Source organism: Pelodiscus sinensis, chromosome 5 (assembly GCF_052426305.1).
Source record: "Pelodiscus sinensis isolate ZL-2025 chromosome 5, ASM5242630v1, whole genome shotgun sequence".
NCBI lineage: Eukaryota > Metazoa > Chordata > Testudines > Trionychidae > Pelodiscus > Pelodiscus sinensis.
Genome location: NC_143056.1, coordinates 97,115,886 through 97,141,088, shown reverse-complemented (window position 1 = coordinate 97,141,088; position 25,203 = coordinate 97,115,886). Strand labels below are relative to the sequence as shown.

General features: G+C 41.1%; 1 protein-coding gene across 4 annotated transcripts in view; it reads left to right on the top strand.

Annotated features, from left to right (window-relative positions):
* DCDC1 (doublecortin domain containing 1) overlaps window positions 1–25,203 on the top strand; it is a 605,588-nt gene that overhangs the window by 501,209 nt on the left and 79,176 nt on the right. For all 4 annotated transcript variants that reach the window (XM_025187660.3, XM_075927786.2, XM_075927784.2 and 1 more), the window contains 9 exons: window positions 1,996–2,177; window positions 4,925–5,035; window positions 7,243–7,342; window positions 8,388–8,523; window positions 12,443–12,599; window positions 14,854–15,012; window positions 15,501–15,704; window positions 18,214–18,328; window positions 24,399–24,569. In XM_025187660.3, coding sequence (XP_025043445.1) covers window positions 1,996–2,177; window positions 4,925–5,035; window positions 7,243–7,342; window positions 8,388–8,523; window positions 12,443–12,599; window positions 14,854–15,012; window positions 15,501–15,704; window positions 18,214–18,328; window positions 24,399–24,569 — 1,335 coding nt within the window. The remainder of the gene's footprint in view (window positions 1–1,995; window positions 2,178–4,924; window positions 5,036–7,242; window positions 7,343–8,387; window positions 8,524–12,442; window positions 12,600–14,853; window positions 15,013–15,500; window positions 15,705–18,213; window positions 18,329–24,398; window positions 24,570–25,203) is intronic.

Below are 25,203 nucleotides of genomic sequence, written 5' to 3'. Positions count from 1 at the left end.
TATTGCAAATATATGAAAATAAGGATTTAAATCCTAGAACAGAAATGGGAACTGTGAAGACTGATGAAGGTATATATAAACTAAATTATTCAGAACCTCATTAGATTTTAAACAGATACTTTAAGAAAATTATTAGGATCTCAATATTCACAATATTTTACAAATCAAATGTGACATCCAATGCAAAAATAGAGGCTATACATAAAAATCTTTCAATATCTGAAAATTATATCTAGTGCAGATATCGGTATAAAAGGAACTTACATAAAATATTGAGCTGTTTTAATACAGAATAAATGCTAACTTTCATGACCAAAAAAAAGAATGAGAGGTAGTGACCAGTGTTCTCGCTAAGCTGCTTGGCAACACAGCTTCATAGGTGATTAATCAGGCCCACCCAGTCAGAGGTTCAGGGCTCTGTGCAAGGAGCTGACTGCCTGGGCGGAGCTGATTATTCACCTGTGAAGGTGTGCTGCTGCACAGTTTAGAGGGAACTCTGGTAGTGACTAAAATTACTATGGAAGAGTGGAAACAGATATGAAGAACAGATTCAAGAGTATGATTGTCTGTGAGTTCATTTGTTCAAGAACTCTTCCTAAATTATAAGAACTAGGGCCACCAAATTTGGTATGCAGCTTCCTCTTCTCCTAACTGTGTTAGTCTGTAACTGGAAAAACTTAAAAAACAACAAATAGTCTAGCAGCACCTCAAAGACTAACAAAACATGTAGAAGGTATCATGAGCTTTTGTGGGCACAACCCACCTTTCATCTGAAGAAGTGGGTTGTACCCTTGAAAGCTCATGATACCATCTACATGTTTTGTTAGTCTTTAAGGTGCTGCTAGTCTATTTGTTGTTTTTTAAGTTTTTCTAACTTAAAGTAAGGCCAGGATTTGGTTGTGCCAGGGCAACCGGAAGCCCAGGGAAAAGGACAGTTTTTCATAACATGAAAAGGGAAAGGCTGCTGTGTAGAGGGACTCGATATAAGAGCAGCCACTAGGGGCAGTGAGCCTGCAATGGAAAGCTATTCTGCAGAGTGTCCACTGGGGGCAGCCATACCACCAATGGAGTGGTCAGCAGGACTGAGGCTCCACCATCTATTCTGCCATCACACCAGTAAGTAGCCCCACTGCCCCAATCCCTTCCCCCTCTCCCAGCCCTTGGACACAACGCGGGGGGGCGGGAAATAAAAATAGCCCCTAGCAGCTGAGGGGAGCATAGAGGGAGAGAACAGGCTGCTAGTGGCTGGGGGGGGGGGAGGGGCGGAGAATCCAGTGGGAGACAACAAACCCCTGGCATACTGGAGGAGGCACGGGGGGAGACAACAAGCCCTTGGTTGGCTGGATGGTCCAGCAGGGAGACAAGTCCCTGGGAGGCTGGGGTGAGAGAACAGGCCCCTGGCTGCCAGCCTCCTGCACCCCCTTCCCCTCCATCCCCAAGGCCCTGCCCTGAAGGACCTGGACAACACCATAATTTCCTACTTACTTAATTTTTTTATGGAAAAGAGCTATCCCTTACCTTGCCATAATCTGCCCAGAATTATTGTGGTCTGTGCAGTGGGAAAATGATGATACCTTGTTCTTCAACATAATCCCTCTTTCCCAAACTATAGAGAATGGGTATCTTTGTTCTTTCATGAGCAAGGTATATTATATAATGATGAAGAGCAGCTGATTCAGTTCAGTGACACCGTCCAGCACTCCCTTTCTTTTCCATTGAGAAATCTGAGGATTTTGTCATGATCTTGCATTCCGAGACTGAGAAACTAGGACTCCATAGTTGCACAACTTCTTTTGGAAAGATTTCATTTCGTCTGTCCATCTGTCTAGGTTCTTATACCTCACCCATTACTATGATACCTCAACTTTCATTAGGTTAACTTTAAAAAATATTACAAGGGTTTGTGTAACAAAATAAAAACCAAAATAACAAATAAACCTACTTACTAGGCTACATATATTAAACTCAACAAATATTTTGCTTTTCAATTTAAAGGATTTTGACTGGCCAATTGAGGGACTGCTGCTTCCAAACAGTCCTTCACTTAAGAAACCAGCTGGAAAGAAGTCAGATTGGCATATACCTGTGAGACTGAGGGCTTTGCACAATGGAGACAGGGACAAAAGTAAGGCTGTCACCATCGTTGGACCTGATGTTGCAAATATGCTAAACAGACAGTAAGGAAATAGCAATTATTTTAACAACATCATAGACTAAATAATTTCTTAAGAAATATGGTTCACTTTAACTTGCATATATTTCCACTTAGTAGAATAACTTTGCTACTGATCATTTTTAAAGGGATCATTTTTAAAAGGATTTTTTTCTAAAAGTTACAGTACAGTCTCCTAAAATAACTACTTGAAATAGTAAAGAAAAAGTCACACACTGTTTATCAATGTATTTAGACTAATTTTTGCTGAGAATTGTTCTTTGGTCATTCATCTGTGATGTGTGAGCTTAAATTGTCAAAGGCCAGCTTGCTCAAGGTCTTTTGCTTACAGTACAATATGCTGCTGTGCAGGGAGATCTAAGTTCATTATCAGCTTCCTTTCCTTGAAGCCAGAATGCAAAACTGATCTGATACATTCCTTACTTGGGAAGGAGCAAAGCACACCGCTGCTTTAGGAACTCCTGCTTTATGAGTGACTAGGCAGCACTGTTTAAAGTAATGGATATCAAAATCATCTATTTGGCCAGGGAATGAGTTGGTTAATGAAAGTGACACAGTGAGATTCTCCACCTAAACAGTGCGATTCTCTCACAGGTGAGAGCCTCTGTTTGTATCAATTGGCATGGGTTCAAGGATGTCAGAAAAATTGGACTGCATTACACTAGCTGAAAATCTGGCTCATTGTGTTTCTACCCTGACCCAATAAAATCAGCTGTAAGAATGGTAAAGGCTAGCTTCGGTGTCTTACCTATGAAATCTTTAACCTCTCCACCTCAACAGCTACCATTGCGAAAGTATTTTTAGTATATTAACATCAATTAGCTTGGAAATGAACTGAAACCTTCAGTGCAATTCATATAGCATAGGCTCCTGAACAACTAAGTTTGAAGCAGTAATTTAGAAATGGAAGACTGTGTTTGCCTCCCAGTGGTTTAGAAAAACAAGCAAACCACCCTTGTCTTGCCATCTTGATCAGCTAAGACCAAAACTACATGATAATGATTCTATCTAAATAGCAGTGAGAAAAATGGAGAATGAATTAATAGAGGTCCATAATGGAGGGTTTTCTTGGGACCATTATGAGACGAACTCAGAATGGCACACAAAACTTGAAAGAGTGGGGGAGTATTAATAAAACTGTGGGGAAGTAGAGTTATTTTATCATGAGACAATTAGCATTGTTTACATTTATTTTGTCATGAAACAATCAATTCTGACATACCAAGTGATTTCATGATAACATCTTTGTTGGATGTAAATGCATATATCTCATGTCATTGAACTCTGCAGCCAGCTATTCAAATGATTGTTTAGCTCTGAAATAGTTATTTTAAAATGCTTTTTTAAAAATATTTAAAATATCTTTGTTTTCTAGTATGTATATGAATAAAATGTTTTGAAAAAAATATATTTGGCAAAAAGAATACAAGTTTATTTTCATTTTATATGACAGAAAGATAGTAATTCATAACTCATTGAAAAGCTTTGATCTAAAGAATAAGTTAAATACATTGTTTCTCATTTTGTTAGTGGAGAAGTTACCTTTTGGCCTTTCTTTTGAGGTTTACAGAACATTTGATGCTTCTGATAACAGTTTAATTTTATTTTCTTCACATTGATTAAATATAGTTCATACATCACTGAACAATGAGTAATAGTCAGCTAGGCTGTCCACTGAGTTGCCTGCAAAAATGATAGAGTAAAAAATTAATTTTCAAAGTAAAGTCAAGCCTGAAATTGAAATCTTTGAGGCATACATTCCATAATTAGTTCATTCTACTATATCTAAAATGTGAGTATAGCGCTCTTAAAATAATTCAGATTTTTTTCACATAGAAAGTTAATGAATAGTCCTAAATTTCTGACTTTTTTATTTTTTATCATTTCTGAAATCATCTTTTTATGAAGTTGTTGAATTAGATCATTTCAAATAGAAAGACTTTTTCTCTTAACTATTGCCATCACAAGCATTGAAGTCAATAAGACTAGTCTCATACTCAGAGTGACACATACGCAGAAACATTTGCATAGTTGGAGCCCTGATCACCACACAGTATATTATTGTCATTCTTAAGCTACTGTCCTAGGTGATACTAGATAATGATACTAGATAATGTGTCATTCTTTTTTTGAAGTAGATGCTTTGCCAGACACTAACATGTAATGTGTTTTGAAATTATGGCAACATTTTGTCCAATATAAAGTATTAAAACTTTGCTTTAAAAATTCTTGAACATGTGATTTAACCTGTTGAATGCTGAGAAAAAAAATGTATGTATCCTCAGAGTTCTACAGTAAGGGAATGGAACCGAGAAGACAGGCTGTAGTCTTTGCTTCATCTCTATGACAAGCACCACAAGGCCTTATTTTTCTCAAGTAGGCAGAGTTTTTCATGCTTCCCACCCCTTTTTATCTACCATCTCATTTTACTGGCTTCTTCTCCACTTCAGGCCTGACCTCATGACATGGCCCACCTCCTACTCTTCACCCCCACTCTCAACCCAAGAAAGAAGTCAGGAACTTTGACAGCTGGAAAAAATGTTGGATAAGACAAACTAGGCAAGGAGGTATTTTACAGCAGGAGGAAACAACTCAAGATTAGCTCTTTCTAAGATTCCTGACTTGTCCTGCCTTTTGGCAGCCAGCACCATCTCTTTTCCTCAGCCTAGTGCTTCCAAATCAATCCATAAACCACACTAGGAAACTGAAAATCTATATGTGCCAATTAAAAACTGTATTCATTTGCTTTAGAAACTTTCATCCACAAAAGAAACAGAAAATGAAGGAGAACCAGAAAATGCATCCTGATGAAGACCCTGGAATGGAAATACAAAAAATAGAATTTCACCACTTTTTGGACAGGTAAACATTCAAATACATATATTCTATTCCATTAATATGTCAATATCCCAGTCATAGTGTAGGTCTAGACTACATGCTTTTTTTGAAAGAATCTTTCAAAAAAGCTTTCGAAACAGATTGTCTAAACAGCCACAACTCTGCAATCTGGATGCACTCTTTCAAAAAAGCCTTGTTTGCGTTCAAGAACGCCTTTTTCATAGAATCATAGAATACTAGGACTGGAAGCCCCATCTAAGTTGTATTTGCCTAGTTTGTTGATAAGAATATCATGCAAGACCGTATCAAACGCCTTACTAAAGTCTAGGTATACCACATCCACCGCTTCTCCCTTATGCACAAGACTCGTTATCCTATCAAAGAAAGCTATCAGATAGGTTTGACCTGATTTGTTCTTTACAAATCCATGCTGGCTGTTCCCTATCACCTTGCCACTTTCCAAGTGTTTACAGATGATTTCCTTAATTACTTGCTCCATTATCTTCCCTGGCACAGAAGTTAAACTAACTGGTCTGTAGTTTCCTGGGTTGTTCTTATTTCCCTTTTTATTAATGGGCACTATATTTGCCCTTTTCTAGTCCTCTGGAATCTCTCCTGTCTCCCATGATTTTCCAAAGATGATAGCTATAGGCTCAGATACCTCCTCTATCAGCTCCTTGTGTATTTTAGGCTGCATTTCATCAGGCCCTGATGACTTGCAGGCATCTAACTTTTCTAGGTGATTTTTAACTTGTTCTTTTTTATTTTATCTTCTAAACCTACCCCCTTCCCACTAGCATTCACTATGTTAGACATTCTTTCAGACTTCTCGGTGAAGACCAAAACAAAGAAGTCATTGAGCATCTCTGCCATTTCCAAGTTTCCTGTTACTGTTTCTCCCTCCTCACTGACTAGTGGGCCTACTTTTGAAAAAAGGTCTTCTTCCTTGTAAAGACAGTTTACTGCTGTCGAAAAAACCGCTGCATTCTTTCAATTTAATTTTGAAAGAATGCAGCGGCAGTCTAGATGCAGGTGAAGATTTTTTGAAAAAAAGGCCACTTTTTTCGAAAAAACCCTGTAGTCTAGACATAGCCATAGTGAAATTGTCTTTAGGTAAGTTATACTAGAAATAGATTTGGCCTATTTAAAATATATTTTATAAATGAAATGAATGCAAGATATTATCTGAAGTATAATAACGCCTTGCTTTCTGTATATAGAGCTTGTAACTGTGCATTTCATACTAAAAATGAAGGCATACCATCTAGACGTTTTTGAGTATGCTATCCATTTCTATTCAAAAGACTGAACATGTTCCAACCTCATTGTTTACATCTATAGTGTAGGTCCCATAACCTTCTCAGGAATTGAGTAGTATTGCTATTCTAGTTCGCTTTAAAATAATCTAATATAATTGCTTTATGTATTTCATTCATAAAATTCTATTTTAAATAACCTCTATAAAATGTAATGGAGACAGTGGTTATCATTAAGGGTACGTCTAGACTACAGGCTTTTGTCGACAGAAGTTTTGTCGACAGATACTGTCGACAAAGCTTCTGTCAACAAAGAGTGTCTAGACTACAGCCAGTTCTGTCGACAAAGCAAGCCGCTTTGTCGACATGACAGTGTACATGCAAAGGACAGTGTAGATGCAATAACGCCTTCAGTCAACAGAATTATGTCGACAAAAGGCATTATTCCTCGTAGAATGAGGTTTACAGCTGTCGACAAAACTTCTGAGTTCTGTCAATGTTATGTCGACAGAACTCAGCGGCAGTGTAGATGAAGGTATAGTTTTGTCGACAAAAATCCACTTTTGTCAACAAAACCCTGTAATCTAGACACACCCTAAAAGTGACAAGTTAAAAAATCAGTAGTAGTAGCACTTACGTCCATCCCTGTTCAGAAGTGCATTTCATTATGTGTGTAAGAGCTGTCCTGAATCAGAGCCAAAGGGCAACATTGAAGAATATTCAAGACAACAGTAGGATCCCCATTGATCTGAATGGATCATGGTTGTGTAGTATAAAGGAGAGATATTAGTTGAAAACATAGAAAATCCATACTATGTCCACAGTATGCTTAGTAGTATTTATATTTGCAAATATTCTTTATAACTGAATATTTTTAAAAGATGTACCCAGCGCTTGAATGATTACAGTGTCTGTACTATAATGTCCCCATATGCAGAATATGACAAAGGGTATGTCTATTTTCTGTCATTAAAGGTGCACTGTGATGTTGAATTTACCTACAGCAGCTCGAAGATTATTCACTGAAAAAGGCATGGAACTCTTTCTTTTGAAAGACCTTGAGAGAGATCAGCTGGTAAGAAAGATTTTACGGGACTGCAGCTCATGTAATAATATTAATTCAGAATACTGAGCTTCTGTACAGTGGAGACACTATCTCACATTAAATCTTTTTGTGTGCTGTGGTATACAGAGGGCCCAGTGTTGTATCATTTGAATCAGTGTCTGATTTTTCTCACTTCTTTTTCCACTTCCCTACTATTAACCCACTCATCATCACATGTGGACTAATGGACAACAATTAAATAATTATCTCAGTTTCTAAACTAAGTAAAGTAATCCAGATATAGGAAAAAAAAATATAGAAACTACAGCCCTATTTCCCAAAAACATACCTTTGTTATCCTATATACGATAACTGCCATTCTAACCAATGTCTATTCATACTGTCTCTTGACCTGTAAACCAAAAGGACTGAGTGTTACCTAACTTTTATGCTGGAGTGTTTCCATTTTCAAAATACTATTGAGTGGGAAGATCAAAGTAGAACAGCAACTTGCAGGATGGCATCTTTAAATGCATTGTGACATTGTCAAGATATGTAGCTTTCTACCCTATTTGAATATGTGATGCTGGCTTCCTGTTAAATTGATGGTTTTTAAAAATTGTTTAAAAATATGTTAATGATTTTGCATTTTAGTTGGATCTCTAAATCTCCTCTATACATTAGACTATGTTTTAAAATATTTCTAGACTAGGGAAACCCAGATATAACTTCCTTTGAGTTCACAAAGGCCAGGATTTCATCCTTTAAACCTGCAAAGGGATCTGCTCACAGAACGCCTGCACTATGCAGACTCCTGTAGGTACAAGAGTCACTTTTCTCCTTTTTAATTCAACTTTAATGCAAAAAAATGACTTTTCAATTACCTTGACTCTTTAGATTTTATTGACACATTTCATAGATCTGTATTAATATTAATTCATTTTACTATGAGAACCAGCTAATAAGTGAGCTATTACTAGCATGTTTTCACAATCACAATTATATTACGTATTGAACATAGTACATATATCCTCACATGAATGTGAAGCTAAAAAGTAAGTTGTCTGTGTTACAGGTTTATGTATCATGTGGAGAACCATGGATTGATCCACGCTTGGCTATGGCTCAACACAAAAAACGCCTCCTACTCAATAATTTAGCATCAGATATAGCTGCAATTCATGCCTACTGTACCATGCGTAAACATGAAAGTAAGCATTTAGTTTTTTAGTTTGTCACTGCATTTGGGGATTATTGTCTCAATGCGTCCTTATAATATTTTGGGGGAAACAGCTTCTGTTGTATGTAAAGGTATGAATGTTAAAATCAGGATAATAGATTTCGATGAGAGTAATAATTTGCACTTGTATTGTCTACATAAGGATTTCACAGCACCCAACAAACATTAAATAAGAAACTCATATTATATCCATTTTAAAAATGGGTAAATTGGGGTAGAATGAGATCATATGGCATGATAAGGTCACACAGCATGTCAGTGGCACACCCAAGATTAGACCCCCAGTAGCCCTGTATTCCTAGTCCTCACTTCTATTTACAACAGTACACTCTCAAAATGACCGTGTGTCTGGAAAGATATGGATAATTTTACTTTTTTTCCTAGAAAATTATGGACAGTAACCTCCTGCATGAAAGGAAAAATAAACTGATCCACATGCCCAAATAAAAATAAGAGTCTCCCTTTGCAATTTTACATATTGGCTAATCCTTTCTGCCCTCTCTAATACTGGAACTATTGATTGGATCACTATCAGTAGAAGTAGACTTTCTCCCATTCCATTTGAAAATATTGAGGTTCCCTCACCCATTTGTGCATCAGTGGTTTAATCTTTCTTTTTTAAGTACCTCATCATGTAACCAATGTTCTTTGCAGTAGTCCCCATACGAGGCACATATGTTTGTACTTTCCATCTCATTTGATTGCCAGAATTTATGTAGTTTGCCTAGTTTCTATGGATATTAATTTCCCCTATAGGCATAATTGTTTGCATGGTTGTGATTGTTGGGTGCACCTACACAGCAGGGCTTAACTTGAAATAAGCTATGCAAACTGAGCTACGTCAATTGTGTAGCTTATTTCGAAATTGGTAGCATCTGCACAGCACTTATTTCGAAATAGAGTTCTCTTCCTCCAACTTCCCTTACTCTTTGTACAATGAGGGTGACAGGAGTCGGAGTAAGAAGTGCTCTAGTTTGACAGTATTTTGACATTCTTTTGAAATAACTGCCTGCTGTGTAGATTCGGACTAAGTTATTTTGAAATAACGCTGGTTGTTAAGAAATAACGTTGCTGTGTAGACTCACCCTAAGATGTGTAGTTGTTTCTGAATTTGGATACTAGTGAAGCTTTGTAAATTGTGCAGTGCTGCAGGAATTAGATCAGTATTGGTGAAGTTAAAATTACATAGTCTTTTGGGAGGTTACTATCTGTAAGGCCATGTCTACACTAGGAAACTTTCAAAATTAGTATATTTGACTTAAGAACTCCCTATTTAACAAATTTGAACTATCGTGTCCTCACCACAGGGAACCCTCAAAATTAATATGATCTAGGGAGGCTAATGAGGGCAACCGAAATTACAAATGAAGCGCGGGATTTAAATATCCCGCGCTTGATTTGCATGTTCCCGGCCGGTCACCATTTTAGACATCGACTAGCCCGAGTAACTGCCCGCGTTTACACACGGCAGTAAAACAGGATTCCGAAATAAAGCCCTAACTCAAATTAGCTGGTATTCCTCCTGCAATGAGGTTTACCAGCTAATTTGAGTTAGGACTTTATTTTGGAATCCTGTTTCACTGCCGCGTGTAGACGCAGGCAGTTACTTCAAGCTAATCACTTTCTAAAATGGCGACCGGCCAGGAACATGCAAATCAAGCACGGATATTTAAATCCCGCGCTTCATTTGTAATTTCGGTCGCCCTCATTAGCCTCCCTAGATCAATCTAGGGGGCTAGTGTAGACATGCCCACAGTGTTGTAACATCTTACCAAAACCTATACTAAAGTTCTTGGAAAAAATCATTTTAACATATATCTAAAAACACTAGTACATAAATTAAGCCTCTCTCAAGTATTCCCTGTCAGGGTAGTGTGGAATTGATGCATGCCCCCTGACTCTAACCAACTTCTTCTCCATAGAGCCACCATACTGCAGAGGTTACTGATCCTTCGGTGCTAATTCATAAACCAGCTCAAAGTTCTTACCTTTAATGATTTAGTTCATTTTTACACACTTTTCACAATCAACCCCTGCATCGGCTCTGAAATCCAGAGCTCTTTGTTAAATATAGAGAATGACCACATTAGTAGTTTGCTGTTGTATTTACATAAAGCCCAGTGGGTTTCAATCCTGCAGCGATGGTAGGTAATAGATCACTCCTTACTGCCACACAGCAGCAACTGTAAGTAGCTTGGGCTCCATTACTCATGATTATCTGAGGATTCAGATCCTGGTAAGTCCCACTGCAAGGGGTCAAACAGGCAGCAGCTTTGGATCCTGGTAGACTCCCCGCCCTATATAAACTTAAGGGGCATTTCAGGAAGTGTCTGGGTAACTGTGTACTCTGTAACTGATACTGAACTTTGTTCTTGAATGCCTCGCTTTGGCCTTACCTCCTAACCAGATCCTAAAATATGACTTGAGCTCTGATCCTTGGCATATATTCCAGACTGGAACTTGACTGCAGATTCCTCTGCTACTGTTAGCCACTGGTTTGAGCCTCCTTTGGCCCTTGGTCCCAGTTGCCCAAGTGAGAATCTTGACATTTCAAAGCCAAAAATCTTTAGGCATTAAGCAAATATGTATGTATGTATGTATGTATGATAAAATAAGTGTTAGGCTGAAAGGGGAACTAAAAATTTTTGCAGTATATATGATCTATAGATGTTCTATGTAGCATAGTTAAATTGCTACCATGGGACTGCAGGAAAATGAAGATCCTTGCACTCTGCCCTAATGAAGATGGCTTTTTCCCCCTTATATAAAAAACCTCAGCCAGGGGGAAAATGTTTCACTGTATGAATGACAGTATATCCCTATTTTGCAGTGTAGAAGAGAAATAGTTATTAAAGTAATCTTAGTATCTGTGAACCATTGAAGTAGCAAACAGTGGTGTATTTAGTGCTTAAAGCAAAAGAACTGAAAGCTAAATGATTAGAATTTTGTTCTGTGCTGTGTGACTGCCTTGCAGTGTGAACTTGAACTCATTTAACTTGTCTGTGGTTTTGTTCCCTATCCGTAAAGTGAATATGTATTTCCCTGTCAGACGTACAGGTTGGATCTCCCTGGTCTGGCACCCTCGGGACCTGACCCGTCCCAGATGAGGGATTTTGCCGGACCAGGGATGGTCGTTTCTGGCCCCCTCTGCTGCCAGCCCCATCCAAGCTTGGTCCTACCACTTTCCTCCCCGCGGGCTCCCTTGTATCACTGGCCCCGCTGCTCTGTCAGCCCCCAATGCCCTACCAGACAGGCCTGCCACCCCTGCGCACTGGGCGCCTGCTGTCATGCCCAGATCCTGCTGCTGCGCCAGGCAGCCCTGCTGCCTCTATGCACCAGGTTCCCGCTGGAGAGCCATGGTCCAGTGTTGTCGGACCAAAGTCCCGTTTAAGAGAGTTTCAACCTGTAGCGTGAAATTTAACTGATTCATGTTTCTAAATTATTTGAGTTGTTTGGGGGGAAGGTGCTACAGATGTGCTATACCTTTATACTTGTGTAACTCTTGTTATCAGTAATGAATAACACACAATGGTGCTTTAGGGAGTTAAGGATACAGCTACACCATTATAATGAAAAAATATAGCACAGAGACAAATTAAGAGATGGTGGAATGGAGTCTACAAACCCTCCCCCTCCCTTACACCCTCCCCCCACAAAATACAAGCAGGGAAGGGTTAAATATCCTTCCAGTTTGCAGACAGCAAAACTAGCCACAAACTGGCTCAACAGTGCCTAATCTCAAGTGTTAATACAAACAAAACAAAAAGCCCTGCACAACATAACTCCATTCCTTTTGGTACATCTAACATGCTGGCTACTCTTTGTGATTAGACTTATATTATAATTATAAGTATTTAGCAGCAAATGACTTTATATAAACTTACATTTAGTTCTAGTTTTGGAAGTAAGGAGCAATATTGCTGCTGGAGCCAAACTTTTTGTGGATAGAGGTCTTATGGCTTTTGAAGAAAAACTAAGTGAGGAATTGCAGGAAAATCAAACAGAAGAATTTTTTCTGAATATAAAAGCTGATTCAGATCTATATATGTAAGTAATCCAAAATAGCTTCATTATAGCTGTATTACATAAATTTAAATATGGCATTTAAGTATGAATTTATGAATATTTGTAAGTGATGGATATACTAGGAAAAAGGACTTTTGTTGATCGTCCAGGTTGCAACAGTTTATGTTTTCATATTACTTGCTGATTAAAAAAATATAATGAACAGTTGCAAATTGGCAACAATATTGGCATTGCTTTTATCAGTTGTGTGCCTTCTTAGCATGTGAAATTGCTAGTGCCTTTGCTAGTTGGATCTACTGGAAGCTACAGGCAGAATTTGGGAAGAATGTAAATAAGATCTGAGTTGAAGCCAGTAATAGGAAGGGCAGAAGAAGAACAAGATAAAGAACATAAGAATGTGGTGGTAAATATATATGCTCAGGAGTGCAATGGAAGACAAATGACAGGAAGACAGAAGAATAAATGTACTGGATAGTGCTGGTGAGGGAATGGAAGAAAACTTGCAATGTATCCCAGATTTTGGCTTCAGAAATGCTGAAATCTATTTAATTTGGCCAATATATGTATAACGAAATTCCACTGAAACTAATTATAATTACATTAGCAAAAAACAAAAATAACTCTTTCAGACAGTGAAAGCAAGGAGTTATTAAAGCAGCAGAGGTATGTGGAGAGCCTGAAGTATATTCAGTTTCTAGTGACACTCTAGAAAGAGGTTGCATTTAGTAATTGTGGCAATAGATGGCACTGTTTTATTAAAGGTTGGAAGGGAGGCTTCAAATAGTACATATCAGCAAATAATCAATTATAAACGTGTATAATAATATAAATCAGACACTAGCAATTGTTGCTGTCTCAGAAGATAATTGTCAGTACTGGACAAATTTGTAAAATAAGCTCAAGGCAAATATGAAAGAATACTTGAAGGGGCTACTCTGCTAGAGTCTGAGTCAACTCTCAGAGAAGCAAATGTAATTCCTTCTGTTAACTTCAGTGGGAGCTCAGCTGCTCTAGTCTACCAGTCTAAGGGAAGTTAATGCAATTCTATACAAAAGCATGACTTTCTCTTCATTTTAGCGTCAGTGATGCTAATGTAATATTCTGTGTGATTAAGACATTTCTAAAGTGATAAGAACAAAAATCTTGGCTGTTTTATGGAGAGTATCTAGGTACAAGGCAAGGAAATCAATGTGAGATGCAGGGAGTCTAGGATTTCACAGCATATGCTTATAATGGTGTTGAGGGGCTCATCCCCCCCCTCTGTTGCGCCACAAAGTCAATATCCCTCTACCAGGAGTAAATATGGCTCTAGCAGTCTAGCCCCCAAAGTCAGTGCCCCTGCACCGGGGTAAATACGGCTCTAGCAGTCTAGTCCACAAAGTCAGTGCCCCTCCACAGGGGGTAAATACGGCTCTAGCAGTCTAGTCCACAAAGTCAGTGCCCCTCCACAGGGGGTAAATACGGCTCTAGCATTCTAGACCCCAAAGTCAGTGCGCCTCTACCAGGGTAAATATGGCAAATAAATATGGTAAATAAAGAAGCCTTTCCTGGGCCAGGGGTTGATTGTCCAGGGCAGGGAAAATGGGTGGTAGGGGGACCTGGGCCCTCCCGCTCCACCGGTTCCTAGCCCAGGGCCCTTTAGGCAGGGACTATGGCTCCTGCCCACTCGGCAGGGAATCCGGCTGCTACATGCCGAGCCGCACTTTTAGTCCGTCGCCCTGGGCTGCTTCCTACCACGCCCTGGTTCCCCTGTAGTCTATTTGCCTCGGAGTCAGTACTTGCCGGGGCTGCTGTCGGAGTTGCGAGTGCTCCGGTCTCTCTGGCAGGGGATGGCTGCTGGCTTTACTCCTGGAGCCTGTTGTGGGCTCTGTCTCTGGCCTCAGCTGCTGCAGAAACACCAGGATTGCTGCCTGCTCACTTCCACTCTCCTCCTGCTCTCCCAAATGCAGGGCTCTCTCTGCTCTTATACCTGGGCTCTGCTGGGAGCATGCCCAGCAGGGCTGGATAGGTGGGGCCTCTTCCGCCAGCTGGGCCTGGGCTGCCCTCTGCCCTTCAGTGCAAGGCTTGTCTGCCCCGTCCCAAATGGGTTTTCCAGACCTATGGACATTATTATACGAATTATGTTCCAAATCCTTCAGTTTTTACTCAGAAAAATTTCTCATTGATCCAAGAATGCAAGATCTAATTGTTTTACTTCTAGTTATATTGTAAAGAAAACACAAATTAATGTTTAAAAATTCACTTGGTTTTTGAATGTGGTTTATATATTTTTCAGTAATTCACATGCAAAATCACATCTTAAAACAGATGCTTGGCATAAGAAATCCAAATATTCTTGGCAAAAAACTTCCCATCATTTTGATGAAGATGACAGTTTTCCAAAAGACAAGGATAAAGAATGTTGTGACAGTGCAGAGTTGTTTCAGAAGTACAGGTCAGAAGTTATACTTGATATACTTTTCGAGAATGTGATACTGATCCTGACAAAAAACGTCACAGCAATAGCAAGATCTGCTTCCTGGTATTTATTCACCCATATCATGCATTTCCTTGCTTAGGAAGAACTCCTTTTGATAGTAATAGGACTTTACCATTGTAAGATAATTTACAAAATCAATACACTTTTAGAATTATATACAAAGAGTGAGATCTAACTCTCCCATTTATATCTAATTTCCTTTTACATTAATTGAAAAATAATCCTTTCCCCCAAATTTTTAAAGGTGCTTAACCTGGTCTTCATTTAGCTGTGTGAACAGCTGTTTTGTGGGAGGAGGTATGAAAACATGTAAACACATAGGGCCTCATCCAATGTCCATTGGTGTAATTGTGAGTCTTTACATTGACTTCAGTGAGCATTATATCATTATGATAAGTTAACAGAGCATGTTTCTAACCCTAAATACAATTTTGTTTGTTCAGAGATCAACCAAAGCTCAGTGCAGAAATGCAGAAGGCTCTCCATCAGCAGTTTGTGTTCAGAGACAAACAGCTTATAAACCGTGCATTCCCAAAACTTGTTTTGGGGGTACGGGATACTAACCTGCATGCTGGGACTGAAGTTGTTTTGGTGGAAAAGAAACCTGATAATACCAATCAGCTCTGGATATGGAGAGAATATGACAGGTAGAAGCGTGTTTACTGACATATAAGTTTAAATATTTAAAGGGAAGCTATACGTATCATCTATTAAAACCCAATTCCTGCTCTGTGAACTGTTATCTAGTTATTGAAGTTATTTTTCAGTATGTTGGATGGAAAGAACTCAGTTTAGGATTTCTAAAAGGGTTTCAATAGTTCTTCTTTGATCATTTTCTTGTGTGACTAGCCATTAATTTACAACAAAGAGTCTCAAACGAATCGCTAATGTAAAAAGCTATCAAGATAGACCATTATCAAAGCAACACTCCCTTCAGTCAAGGGAATCCCTGACAATGCCTATGAATGCTCCTTAACTCAACCAGAGAAGTGCTGTCTTCCCCATAGTCCACACTGCCTAAGGAGAAAGGATCAAAACATGGATTGTGTAAGGCAATGTACTGGACTCCTAGCAGAGCTCCAGACCAGTGCTGATTTAAGAAATACTGTGTCCTTCAAAAACAGAAAAGGAAAACTTCAGCATGCATACATCATTCGTTTTTTAATACAATAACATACTGAGCATGCTTAAAATGCCACTAGCTTAATAGACTACTGTACAGTGCACTACTTATCTTTCCTCCTCCACTTCTTTCCCCTGAGAAGTGAAATCCATTGAAACAGCATGACAACGGATACATTAAACAGGTTGTGGGCCTGCGAAGAGAGAAACTGCATCGTTCCATCACTAACAGTATACAATCAAAGCAGCAGTGTTGAGGTAGAGAGATAAGTGTCCGTCACCATCTGTTTCATCCCCTTTTAATCTCCTGACTCGTAGCTTGATATTGGACAATGCATATAGAACAACAGGTTATGCCTGGATCCCAAGAATACAGAACTGTGTTTCTTTTAAAATCTTTCTATTTTGTCTGCGCGTTAATAGTATTGGTAGATGTCCCCAAAAATCTATTATCTTGGGGTTTGCAACTATTTTGCATTAAATCCTAAAGCTAAGCAAAATTGGCCTGGATGTCTATCTGGGTTCATAGCAAAAGACAGCTTCCGGTCCCACCTCATTGTCCTCCCACCAACAGGATCAGACTCCACCGCTTTACTTGTAAATGTCTTTCTAGTAGAACCAGTGCTATTTGATCTTCTTCCTCCTTTGCCGTCTCCTCTCTTTGGAAGAAAACTGGCTAATCTCCAAACCAAAATTTCAGGAGTCAGGTGTATGGTGGTCAGGCAGATTTGCTTTTCTTGCATCTGAGGGACTAGCAGCATTGCATATGGTGGTTCTGTTGTTTTTAGGAAGGTGTGTTGGATTTGGCTAAAGAGTTGGAATCTGAATGCTATTAAGAACACAGCCTGTGTCTGTTTCTCCTGTATTTTGTAATCGGCTGTGATTTGTATACCGTCAGCTGGATGTAAAGTTAAGAATATAAGAATTTGTTTGAGTCAGACAAGCTTTTCTCATATTAATCTGGAGAACAGCATCTAATCCTAGTAGATTTGATGTTACCATACTTCGTTGGCTTTACTTCAGTCTGTACATGAGAAATTATCCCAGGCTGAACTTCATGCCCAGCATGGAGCATTGAGGAGAGATAGGAAACAAGTAGGAACTCACAGAAAATGTCAGATGTCACTAGGTCAAAGGCGAGGTCTCTAGCCATCCTGTGTGCTGGAAGAGGAGAGAAGCATGCACATCTTTTCCTGTCTTTGGTCCTGAGGCCTTTTTTTGTTTTTTGTTTTTTGTTTTTTGTTTTTTTGTTTGTGTTTTTTGAGGCTGAGAGGAGGAAAGTGTTGCTCTCCAAAAGTGGGGCAATGAGGCAGATTGTATTGGGGAAAGGAAGCGGGTGTCTTGTCAGGCAAGAAATAGTGCCAGAACCTTTGTGAAGAAAGAGAGAAACTCACTGGCTACGTCTAGACTGGCATGATTTTCCGGAAATGCTTTTAACGGAAAAGTTTTCCGTTAAAAGCATTTTCGGAAAAGAGCGTCTAGATTGGCACGGACGCTTTTCGTGATCAGGGCTTTTTTGCGGAAAACAAATCTGATCTGTCTACACTGGCCCTTTTGCGCAAAAGTTTTGCGCAAAAGGGACTTTTGCCCGAACGGGAGCAGCATAGTATTTCCGCAAAAAGCACTGATTTCTTACAGTAGGAAGTCAGTGCTTTTGCGGAAATTCAAGCGGCCAGTGTAGACAGCTGGCAAGTTTTTCCGGAAAAGCGGCTGATTTTCTGGAAAAACTGGCCAGTCTAGACACAGCCACTATGTTTGTAATTGGTTTGCTCAAACTGTTCTTTGTACTGTTTGGGGTAAATCTGAAACTCAAAATAAACTAGTTTTTTGTGAACCAAATCCACCAAGGGCTATGTCAGCATTTTGGTATGTGCAAATAATACTTTTGTCAGGGCTTCTTCCTAAAAGAGTGCATTATGGTGGCAGCACTCCTGTATTCTCGCTGATTTAGGAGAAAGCCTAATGAATTTAGGCCTCTTATAAAAATAGTTACATCTTTGCTGTATAGTGTCACTGTTATTCTTTTGTTTTTAGGACATTTCATTTGATGAGTGATCCAAACCTAGTGCTAGCAGTGTCAATGCCCACGACACAGACTAGATATTCAAAGAGTACACCGGACATACGAGGGTGTTCTGTTGTTCTGGAGGTAAGAGATTGAGTTTAAAAGAAAAGACAAAATTCTTGCTGTATTGCTAGATGTGGGCCAAGGATTCAGATGTATTCAGGGTAATCAAGATCTGCTTTAAATCATACAGTAAACTTCCGATAATCCGGCACCTTTAGGACCCAGGGGGTGCCGGATTATCAAATATGCCGGACTATCGGAAGGGGGGCTATGAGGAGTCTGGGGTGGGGTGGGGGATGCTACCCCAGACCCCCTCATAACTCCCCTTCCGATAGTCTGGCTCTGCCCCAGGAGTCCCTGATTCAGTCGCTGCTGGTCAGTTTCAGCAGCGGCTGAATCAGGGACGCCTGCAGCAGAGCAGCTGGAGTGCTGCCGGGTTGGTTGGGTAGCGCCGACCCTTGGCGCAGCGAGACCAACCCGTCAGCACCCCAGTTGCTCTGCCCCAGGTGTACCCAAGTCAGCCGCTGCTGATACTGATCAGTGGCTGACTCCAGGAAGCCCGAGACAGAGCTGCTCTGCCCCGGACTTCCTGGAGTCAGCCTCTGGTCAGTTTCAACAGCAGCTGAATCGGGACGCCTGGGACAGAGCAGCTGGGGCACTGCCGGCTTGGTCTGGTAGCGCCAAACCTCGGCGCTGCGGGAACCCACCTGGCAGCACCCCAGCTGCTCTGTCCCAGGTGTACCCAAGTCAGCTGCTGCTGAAACTGACCAGCGGCTGATTCCAGGAAGCTGGGGCAGAGTAGCACTGCCTCTGGCTTCCTGGAGTCAGCCACTGGTCAATTTCAGCAGTAGCTGAATCGGGGACAGCTGGGGTGCTGCCGGGTTGGTCCCTCAGCCCCGAGGGGCAGCGATACGGGACCTACCCGGCAGTACTTCAGCTGTTCTGCTACCGGCTTCCCGGATTCAGCCGCTGGTCAGTATCAGCGGCTGAATCGGGGAAGCTGGGGGCAGAGCAGCTCCAATGGTCCGGCTGCCCGGAGCACTTCCGGGTTCCTGATGGTGCCGGACCATCAGGAGTGCCGGACCATCAGATGCCGGACCAACGGAGTTTTACTGTATTTTCTTTGAATAGTGTTATGTATACTCTAGATTACACAGGAAGTCCATGGGCTACAGATGTTACAGAGATTTAAAAATAATTTCATGCAATACATTATCAATAAAACCAACATGAAAGTTATATTTTGGAGTCCAGTAATGCCAAGGTAAAGTTTCATGCACATTCATTTTAAAATAAGAAACATTTAAAGTCAGCATATTGAATTGTGAGTAACTGTGTCAGGATGAGGCACTGAGTTTTTATAGCAATTGATAAATATAGGCTACAGCTTCATTCTCTGTATTGAGTGTAAACAGTTGCAGTTATCTTTGCCAATGTATTTATGACATCAGTCAATGAGATAAAAACTGTTGCAATTTGACATTTAATAGTGCAATCAATTTCATAAAATATATACAGTATATTTCCCAAAAACTACTGGAAATCAGTTTGGTTTTTAAGTATAGGTTGCACCTCTAAAATCCAGGATTCTCTGATCTGGCAACATCTGTGGTCTGGCATGACCACGGGTGTTCCATGATCAGAAAGTCATGACATACTGCAGGGTAGTGGGGGCCTGGGAGACGGTGCATGGCTCAGCAGGGCTATGGGGGAAGCCAAGTAGCCCACAGAGGCATAGCGGCAGGGCTGGCAGCAGGGGGCTTGAAATGACCTCATCTGGTCCGTAAAAATCCCTCATCCAGGACCAGTCAGGTCCTAAGGGTGCTGGACCAGGAAGGTCCAACCTGTATTTTGTAAGTGCTTCCACTCTTTTCATGACAGCTTTATCTTTTATTTCCTGCAGCAATTAAGGCCAGTTGCTGGACATTACTCACATAAGTAATTTACATGAAAGTGATTATTCACATGCATTACAGCTTGCAGAATCAGGACCTTGTGACAAATATTTTAAAGTTCAAGCAATATAATAAAAGTGAGCAATGTTAAAATGATTCTAGTGAACCCTTTTCTATTCAGCTCTGTTCTTTGTGTACATCAGTGGTTCTCAGGCTATGTCTAGACTTCAGACTTCTTTCAGAAGAAGCTTTTCTGGAAGAGATCTTCCAAAAAACTTATTCCAAAAGAGAGCATATACACAGCAAAAGCACAATGAAAAAGCGATCTGCTTTTTCTAAAGAGAGCGTCCACACTGAATGGACACTATCTCGCATTTAAGCTGTGATTACTATGCACTGAGTGGCCATCAGAGCACCTGTGCTTTTTCCTCTTTCCTCTTCTTTCAAAAGAACAACCTCTTCCCCGTCCACACATGCTTTTTTCTGAAAGAGCCTTTTTCTGAAGGGAGGCAAGAGGAAGTCTATTTTCTTGTAGCATGAATGTTTGGTGGGGCTGCAGAAGGCAATACTAGCAACTTCAGTTTAGATGCTTTCAGATCTTACGTATTCTCCCCTCTAAATTGACCCAGGAGTTTGAAATTACAGGGAAAAAATCAGGAACTCCAAATAGTAATGTGTGGGGTTTGCAAAATCTTGAATTCCATATGGTTTCTCATTCATATTTCACATAGCCAGCTGCCATGCACAATGAAGTTGTAGTTGAAATGGCTTCTTTCCCCTTGAGGGTTATACACTGTTTTGTGTGCATGAACTAAATTATTGTATATGCCAAAAGTGATTCTTGGTGCTTTAATTTCTTCACCTGCATTGTATTCAAGGATGCATGCTAGACCCGAAGAAACTGTCACCCTAACTATGATATAAAATATTGTGTCTGTACATATATGCACTTGGGATGCTGACAATGACTGAAAAGATTGGGGGAAAATATCACTGACATATTTTGAAAAATAGCAATAGGCCTGTAATTAATGACGTACAGTATATAGTTATATAGGGACGTGACGTAACATAACATAACTCGCTGCCATGGCGCTTCCTGCCAGATAGTCGGGGAATCAGCGCTTCAGCTCTGGAGCACCGCCTTTCAGCTGGTGTCACACCTCCTGTTCCCTGTTAATGTCTCCACCACTTTATGTTAGGACCCACGTTCCTCCCAGACCATGGCACCCTCCCATCTGAATACTGCCCTGCTACAGTGCCCCCCACACTCTGGGGTCCTCCCTCTCAGGGAACCTCCAACCCTCTATGCCCACCCTTGCCTCAGTGACCCTACTGCCAGTCTTCATTTAGCTCCTATCCCAGTGGCAAACTTCAGTCTGAAATGGCCACTCCTCATTGGCAAGAGAGTGTGGACCTGCTGCCTTTGCCTGCCCTGGCTGCTTCCCTGCAGCCCTAGTAGCCTCAGGCCTTGCTTCAAGCCCTACAGTCTAGGAGCATGCCTGGCCAGAGCTTCCCCAGATCTGCCTGCCTCTCCCGAGCCCTGCTGTAAGTAAGGAAGCTTCTACCTTCCCTTGCAGCTAGGTCCCTCCTGCTCCAGAGCTGGAGCAAGAGTGAGTCTGAGTCTCCTTTCATCCAGAACCCTTTACTGCTCTCAGTTGGGTGGGCCCTAATTAGCTGTCTCTGCCTCAGCTGATGGCTCCACCACTCCAGCCCTCTTTCAGGGCTGGGTTTTAATCCTTAAAGAGTCAGTGTGGGGCAGACCTCCCATCACAAGGGAACAGCCACAGAAATTAAATAAATTGATTCTGAGTGGACATTTCCTTTTCCATTAAGTATTGTTAGCAGAGATCCCCATTGTTGGGATATACCTGCAAATTACACCAAATCCCAGGACTTCTGGAAAGCTCTTACAGTTTGAGGAGGTAGACACATGAACTTTGACTCAACCCAAGGAATATTTTGGGCAAGGTTACATAAAAAAGCAAAGACCTATGCACACTGAGTTCATTCTAACTGTGAATTGGAACTTTTTCTAATCCCACAACTTTCTTAGCTTGTCATTTTTTTCTGTTTCTCTCCTTAGTGCAGTGGTTCTTAACCTGGGGTGCACGCACCCCCTGGGGGTGCGAGATGCCCTTTCTGGGGGTGTGACACATGTCCAATTTTTATGATATATATTAGGTTTAAAGAATTGACCTACTTCAACAATTTTTAATAAGGGGTGCGAGAACATATTTTGAGACCCAAAGGGGTGCAGGCTCAGTAAGGTTAAGAACTACTGCCTCACAATCTTTTATGTGTTTGTCCTAACAAAATCTTGTTGCAGTCAGGAAGTGCTGTTATCCTAATTTTATAAGTACAAAGCAGAGAGATAAAAGCCTAGCTCCTCGACAGTGTTTAGGTACTTAATTCCCATCAAATCAATCCAGCCTATGGGTATGTCTACACTGCCACCCTAGTTTGAACTAGGGTGGCTAATGTAGGCTTTCGAAATTGCAAATGAAGCCCGGGATTTAAATATCCTGGGCTTCATTTGCATCTTGCCGGGCGCCGCCATTTTAAAATCCCCGTTAGTTCGGACTCCGCGCCCATGGCTACACGCGGCACGGAGTAGGTAGTTTGAATTAGGCTCTCTAATTCGAACTACCGGTACACCTCGTTCCATGAGGAGTAACGGTACTTCGAATTAGAGAGCCTAATTCAAACTACCTACTCCGTACCACGTGTAGCTGCGGGCACGGAGTCCGCACTAAGGGGGATTTAAAAATGGTGGCGCCCGTCAAGATGCAAATGAAGCGCAGGATATTTAAATCCTGGGCTTCATTTGCAACTTCGAATGCCTACATTAGCCACCCTAGTTCAAACTAGGGTGGCAGTGCAGACATACCCCCTTTGACTTGCTCAAGGTAACAGGGGAAGACCCTTCTGATGCAAGCAATTGTACCTGGGTTTCCTAAGTCCTAGTCTTACACGCTAACACTGATCCATCCGTCCCATCCTCCATTCACTTATGACTTCATTGAGTTATTTGGTTCTTCTGCCATGATGGCAGAACCCTGAAAGAAGGCCAGGTTTAAAGACTGCCCATCTCTCTGTCAGCAAGATGTTGATAGCAGATCATGTACCTATGATTACAAGATGTACCTCACTGGTCCAGTATCCTCAGAACCTGACCAGTCTCACACCAGGAAATCTGTTGGACCAGGGGAGATCAGTGCTGGCCCTTCTGCTATCACTAGCTGTGGGGCTTGCTCCAGCAGCCACAGAGGGACTGGCATTGACCAAGTGCGCTGGGGGCATGCACTCATGGGAAGAGGCTGTGGAGCCCCATGGTTGGGAACCAGGAGCACTATCCCATGGGGGAGCACTGAGCTCGCAGTGTTCTTGGCCCCTGTTACTCATTGCAGGACTGTACTTCTGGCCCTTGTCCATGGGGCTTTGCAGCCATCCTGCTTCGTCCCCTCTCCCTGAGCTCGAGTACTGCAAATGAGCCATTTGTGGCATTGTGGGAGGGCAGAGAAGTAGTTGCTGAGCATGGGGCTCAGCTTTTCCCTGGGAGTGCTCCAGGCCAGGAGTGTCCACAGGGAGGCCAAAAAGGATACAAATGTTGCTGGACCATGGAAGTCCAGACCATAGAAGTCAAAACTGTAGTTTGCTTTTTAATGTTCCTTAATATTGTCTATTTTATTGGCAGCATTTTATGTTTCTAATGCCCCTTTTACACTGAAGGTCACACACCACTTTAAAACTGCTTATATACATGTACCCCTTCTGAAATGGGGCCACCTCCATGACAGAAGATTAGACAATTCACCATACAACAGTGAGTGTCAGGGATTTTTGCCAAAGATACTGGGGTAAATACCTGCTCTTACTTATAATGTCATGAGCGGTTTAAAGCGCGAAGAGTCGGTGACAAATTTATTTGGGCATGAGCTTTGGTGGTCTGGAGCCCCATTTGTCAGATGGACTCCATCCAGTACATGAAAACGGATACCCAAATATATCTGTTAGCTTGTAAGGTGCCACAGGACTTCTCGTTGTGTTTGCTGAAACCAGCTAACACAGCTACCCCTTTGAAACTTGTCACTATGAGCTGTTTAATGTCCCACGCATCAGACATGACTTGAGTATTTAAAGTCTAATCTGAAAAACAAGCTGTTTCTTTAAAGCAGTACAAAACATTCATGCCAAATGCTGAACAGCAGAATGGTATAGTGTGGGAATAGGATTTATCTTTTATGTTTTGACAGAAATATAAAGAATACAGCAATGGGGCTGCCAATCAAAAGTGGTATTACTTGGAAAATGCAGGAGTATTTAGTGCCTTTTACAGCACAGAACTGGATCAAGAAATCACAGCAGCAAATCATGCTTCTGTTTGCACGTTCTCTGTGTCCGGTAGAGAAAAAATAGACCAGCCAGTAAGTAATATATTTTGAAGTAGGTAAAATGTGATATAGGGAATTTTAACTCACTGTCAGTGGAGACAACAGGCTGTGTATAATGTGTATTTGCCTGTCTGTATTTATCTGAAATGGACAGCTGAAACGTTTCCCTTCCTGCTAGCAAAAAAAACCAAAAATAAAAAAAACCTCAAAACACTTTGTAAAGTATTGAGCAGTCACATCTGTAGGAGATTCTATTTCCTAAGTATGACATGGTCCTGGTTAAATCATAAGAAAATCCCCAGTCAACATGTCACTTTAATCGATTGTAAATTGTTAGTCACTCATCTCTGATGTTACAGTTGTGCCATTGCTCCATTCCAACATCAATCCCATTTTCCAGTGTCCAGAGGTGAGGGCTGAAGATCCAAAGCCATTTGTGTCCTTGTCTTATTTTAAATGAACAACAGCTACTCACAGGGGAAACTGACAGCCTTCCCCCCATCTCTGGGCAGGAGGGGGGAAACCTGGTTCCATGCCTCTGGAAAGGACAGGGATCATGCAGCAGGGCCAGGCCCAGTGCCATCTTTCCCCAATGCTCAGCACTGCCTGGAGCAAGTTACAGTATGGGAGGTCTAGGTTGGAGATTAAGAAACACTATGTCCTTAGG